This window comes from Oncorhynchus mykiss, chromosome 12 (assembly GCF_057628025.1).
Source record: "Oncorhynchus mykiss isolate SJ-2025 chromosome 12, ASM5762802v1, whole genome shotgun sequence".
NCBI lineage: Eukaryota > Metazoa > Chordata > Actinopteri > Salmoniformes > Salmonidae > Oncorhynchus > Oncorhynchus mykiss.
This window is the reverse complement of record NC_143033.1, coordinates 75,524,713-75,529,942: the sequence shown is the minus strand read 5'-3', so window position 1 is coordinate 75,529,942 and position 5,230 is coordinate 75,524,713. Positions and strand designations below refer to the sequence as shown.

Below are 5,230 nucleotides of genomic sequence, written 5' to 3'. Positions count from 1 at the left end.
ACTGTGTACTAGACCAATACACGTCGATTTAAATATGTTGGATTATATAATGGCCTTCCTTTTTTATTCTTAATTGGCAAAGTTTGGGCTGAGATTGTTCTCTCTAACCCATAGAAATTGAACCGCATTCCAGTTCTGTTCTCCAAACTTCATTCCTCTCCAGTTATATCATCCTCCTGTATATATATGCCTTGGACATAGAACGTGCATCAGAAACAAATACATCTTTAAAATAATTTATTCAATAAACATTGATGCTGAGGTTAAATGTCCATGATCAACATAGAAAATATGTACATAGAGAGCCATTGGTAAAAAGGACAGAAAGTCTGTCTAGAATGGTGTGCTGAGTAGAGAGAAAGCAGTGATACTATTCAATATATCTCGATGAAAGTTCCAGACTGTTCATTAGTTGGGATCAGTGACACTGGACGTTAGAGTTCTGCTGGAGGGTTCCATCGATGTAGCACAGTTGCTAGTTGATTACTGGTGGTAGCAGTTTGGGCTCAGACACTGGTCTGGGTTTATGATAGGCTGCAGGAAGACTGCTTGGAGGACTCTCTCTCCTATGATAGAAAGTAAGATATTAGTACAGGCAAAAGTCAATTTAATTCAAGACAAAGAATCATTAGTGAGAGGCTTGTCTCACCATTTACGGTAAATATTCAACACGGGGAGAGAAAAAAAAGAAGTATAATTTAATAAGATAAATCAGATAAAATACACATTAAGTAGTACTTCAAAGTGTCATTCATTTTCTCCGTAGCTGATCTTTAAATGCACCCAGTGACGATGATGAAGGAATATAGGGGACGCCATGGAGACAATGTACCTAGGTGAGGTCCTGTCCTGTTAGCATGCTACTGACGCCTAAGTTTTCTGGATACCTGTTGTCTCCGCTGCTGGCGTCTGTACTCTTCTTCACTAGCAGCAAGGGCCTGAGCCAGAGCCAGATCCTCCTGCTCCTGAGGGCTGAGACAGACACTTCTATGTCACACAGAGGAATGCATCATCACACTGCAGAGAGCATGCAAGAGGCACAACGACACACTCACCAGAAAGGGTGGATAACAGACACACACACATACAGTCAGTCACAGGTCTGAGGAGCAGCAACACACATCATGAGATGAGGGAAACTGAACTGTGGGCACCACTGTACTTAATTTATGAAGTCATGGGCAAGAAAGATGGGCTAAACAGTGGAATGTCAAACCTATTAATATTGTGTTTTCCTAGAGTAACCAAATAGCCTGCATTTCAGCTAGAACAAACACATAGCAATACGAGCTAGTGAAGAAAAACAATAGGTAACTGGGTTGTGTTGATGGCATCTGGACATGATTACAGCCTATATTATGTGTGGGTGATGCTGGATTATGGGATTTAATGGGGATTGTTTATTACCTGAGCGTTGGCGGTTGGACTGTGCTGCGAGCCGACTCAGCCAAGGACATCTCCAGCGCTCTTTGTAAGGCCTGCTCCTCAGTCTACAATCACACCATGCAGATAAACACTTACAGGATGTTTATTATTTTGTTCTTGGAATCGCAATGAATAAACAGGAGCAGACTATAGAATCTCAATGAATAAACAGGAGCAGACTATAGAATCTCAATGAATAAACAGCAGGCTATAGAATCTCAATGAATAAAATGGGGGCAGACTATAGAATCTCAATGAATAAACAGGAGCAGACTATAGAATCTCAATGAATAAACAGCAGGCTATAGAATCTCAATGAATAAAACAGGGGAAGACTATAGAATCTCAATGAATAAACAGGAGCAGACTATAGAATCTCAATGAATAAACAGCAGGCTATAGAATCTCAATGAATAAAACAGGGGAAGACTATAGAATCTCAATGAATAAACAGGAGCAGACTATAGAATCTCAATGAATAAACAGCAGGCTATAGAATCTCAATGAATAAAACGGGGGCAGACTATAGAATCTCAATGAATAAAACAGGAGCAGACTATAGAATCTCAATGAATAAAACAGGAGCAGACTTTAGAATCTCAATTAATAAAACAGGAGCAGACTATAGAATCTCAATAAATGAACTGCAATTATTCAGAGAAGAGAGTTTACAGTAGTTTCAATCAAGTGGTGTAAGAGTGTTAGGCATACCAGGCCAGCCTGAAAGGATGCCGAAGCAGGTACTACATTCTGTGCTGGAGGGGGCCGCATGGCCGGAGCTGGACTATAAATGGCCTGAGCACTGCTGTGATAGAATCAAAAACAATAATGCTCAGTGCGGTTATAGAGTCAACAACAACACGTTCTAGAAAGCACAGCGGTAACAGGTAAGAGCAGTTCTGTGAAGGAAAAAAAAATGTAATATCCTTTCCATGTGTTAGTATAATTCACTGACAATAAAAAAACATGTCAATTCATCCATCCCATGTGTTTTAGTGAGAATATGCCTCATGAATTTAGAGAACAAACTGCTTGTCAATATCACTTGTTAATTTATGTAAGCTTCATGTGGTTCTTCAGCATGGCGTTTCGAAAATCAATACGAGGATCCTCACCGACTAGTTTGGGTCCTAGCATTCCCATTAGAAACGGGCCTAGAACTTCCTCTACTGCATGAAGTGGAGGCACTGCTAGAGGATGCTCCTTGGGACCGCATGAAAGCAGCGAATCTGAAAGAAATCCAATGTAATCATCGTTATACCGCAAAAGCTCACAATGTGCACCACAATCAATAAATGACATCAGGTGGAGGGAAATATTTACCCAGATTTGGAGACTGGTTTGTCTTCAGGCTTACAGTCATGGTCTAGTGGATGTCGGTGTTTAAGACAATAATTAATGTGGCACTGGTCACATGTCACTCGGATCATTTCTTTCTGCTTGCAGCCTCCTTTCGAGCATTTGTTTGTAAATATCTACAATAAAAAAAGGTTGGTTAGCTTAGATTAGGCATAGCTACTTCACTTTAACCATGGGCAGTTTGTGTAAATGGTCCTGTAGAGAAGCCTATCAACCGTACCTTTCTCTTGTTCTGAGCAGGGTCCGACTGGCAATCGCGATCGATGTGCTCCCCAACCTTGATGTCTGGCATTTCCCCTCTCTTGATGGGGATCGGGGTGTTGCACAGAGGACACACAGGGACCTGGATATCCTGGGGACAGAATCAAGCAGAGAGCCGTATTAAAGCTCTGTTTGGATCAATAGATAACATACAGACAACTAATAAGGTTGAACAGCATACATTAATTTATACATACTAACTGCACTTTACAGGAACTTTGCTTTAATTATAACATACAATGTTGCGAATTTATTTAAAATGTACCTTCTTGTAGGATGACATGCATTTGTGATTTGCATAGGTTATGTGGTCTTTACAAAAAATCTCTTCACAGGCATCACATCTCAATGGTAGGAAATCTGTCAGATATAAGAAATATGTCAAGGTGTTTATTCCATGGCAAAGGATCATCCATATGAATTTAGATAAATGAAATTCTCACTATCACTCTTCAATCATGATAATGGGTAGTGCAGCCCATGACAATTGGTTATGGAGGACTGGACTTAAACCACAACTATTGACAGATACCAAAGCCATACTAGAAAGGACAGGAAGGGAACACAAACAGGCTCTGTATTGGCAGGGTCCCAGAGGCACTGAGGTAGTATATGGAGATAGCATTTCATAACAAACCACTCACCCAGCTGCTTGCAGGAGTTTTCAGAGCAATGCTCTCCTAGATCTGGAAACTCCATGGCACTATGGTGATACACCCTTCAATTGAAAGATACATAGATAAGCTAAGATCATCCATAAACAATGTTTGTTTACCTGTGACAGGTTATCTAAATAAACTAACTTAGTCTGCGTCACTTCATTTTTTAAGAACAGTAGATTCAGCATATCAATTTTAGGCTATTTAAAAAGTCCCTTTGTTTACGTGCTTCCCTTTCAACTAACGTTAGTTACGCTTATGTAACAGGCTTATTATGGACGTGGAAGAATGTCCACTGACGGGTAGTTAGCTAACGTTAGCTACCCATCTAGATGTAGGTAGCTAGGACTTCCTATGATAACGAATGCTGAATCATGCCATCGCTTCTTGCTACCTACAATTTGCCATTTTGACTAATGTTAGCTAACTAGCTAAGTTATTATGGGGTTTCTAGCAGCAGTCTCCCTCTCTACTAGCCGCAAGCTAGTAGCTAGGCCAGCTCCTCCCTGTACAATCGCTCGAGGACATAAATACAATTACCGAGCAGACCATTGTTAGTATTGTCTGTGTTTAAGCTACCTAACGTTAACTAGTGAGTTATTTATGGAATACCATTGATGAGCTTGTTCCTGGTTTACAGGCCAACAACAACTAAATTAAGCTAGCTTGCTTGCTTGCTGATAAACTAATGTTGTTAGCTAACATCCTAGACAACTACTGTAACGTTAACATTAAGTCGTTACTGATAGTTAACTAACGTTTAAGTTACTAATTTTACTTTACTTTAATTCGAAACGGATAATATTTAGCAAAAATATATTTGGTACAATTGTTTACCATCACGAACGTTAGCTAGATAGCTAGTTAGCTAACACTTAAGCGAATATGGATTGGAGACACCCGTTGCCTTGGTTTGGTTGGCTGACTAGCTAGCTAGATACGATAACTAACGGCAAACCATAGTACATTGAAAAATACATGCAACAATAGGCGACTCCTCTCACTTACCCAGAGACTTGGTTCAACCAGACAGCTCTATTTGATTATTCTTCCCCCTCTTGCTTTGAAATTAACGTTAAACTTTGAGGAAGCGAGTGGCTAGCAAGCTCTCTTGACAGCCAGCTACATCGAAGCGTCACTGACGCTGTTGTTTACGCCCCTCCTCACGGTTGTACTAGCTAGGGAGTTCCAGAATGTACCACACGAGGCAGGGATGGAGCGTTGTTTTGATCACAGTGACACAGCGTTGTTGAGAACTGTCCATGATGCTGGATTTTACGAAACGTCTAATTGAGACGTGTTTGGGTTGTCTCAAACCAGCACCACGGACAGCTCTCAATAATCCCGTGTCACTGTGACTAAATATGAAGGTGACTAGCTAGTCTCTCGCCAGACTAGTTCAGAAAGGCCATGTCAGAATGAATCACATTTCTGTAATCATGGTAGGTCTATAACTAGGGTATAATAAAGCACACAAAATAAGCAGAATGATGCTAGTTGTGATTTTGGATAGTTATCACCTTCCA

General features: G+C 40.5%; 1 protein-coding gene across 2 annotated transcripts; it reads right to left on the bottom strand.

The window, feature by feature from the left end:
• Window positions 1–222: 222 nt before the first annotated feature.
• On the bottom strand, window positions 223–4,941 carry zfand2a (zinc finger, AN1-type domain 2A). Of its 2 annotated transcripts, none has more exons than XM_021624943.3 (10): window positions 4,713–4,941; window positions 3,690–3,763; window positions 3,311–3,405; window positions 3,005–3,136; window positions 2,749–2,900; window positions 2,541–2,654; window positions 2,137–2,230; window positions 1,408–1,490; window positions 833–972; window positions 223–566 (listed from the first exon to the last, which is right to left on the bottom strand). In XM_021624943.3, the coding sequence occupies exons 2-9, from the start codon at window positions 3,742–3,744 to the stop codon at window positions 861–863; spliced, it is 837 nt and encodes a 278-aa protein (XP_021480618.2). In that variant the 5' UTR covers window positions 3,745–3,763; window positions 4,713–4,941; the 3' UTR covers window positions 223–566; window positions 833–860. The 2 variants fall into 2 exon arrangements, with proteins under 2 accessions (XP_021480618.2, XP_021480617.2); XM_021624942.3 differs by having other exon boundaries at window positions 888–972.
• Between the last annotated feature and the right edge of the window lie 289 nt (window positions 4,942–5,230).

Excerpts from the sequence above, each read along its gene's own strand:
- zfand2a (XM_021624942.3), bottom strand. The coding sequence starts at position 3,744 with ATGGAGTTTCCAGATCTAGGAGAGCATTGCTCTGAAAACTCCTGCAAG. Across the intron at positions 3,406-3,689 it reads AAACTCCTGCAAGCAGCTGG|ATTTCCTACCATTGAGATGT; the intron begins GTGAGTGGTTTG and ends TATATCTGACAG. Across the intron at positions 1,491-2,136 it reads CATCCTTTCAGGCTGGCCTG|ACTGAGGAGCAGGCCTTACA; the intron begins GTATGCCTAACA and ends GTGTGATTGTAG.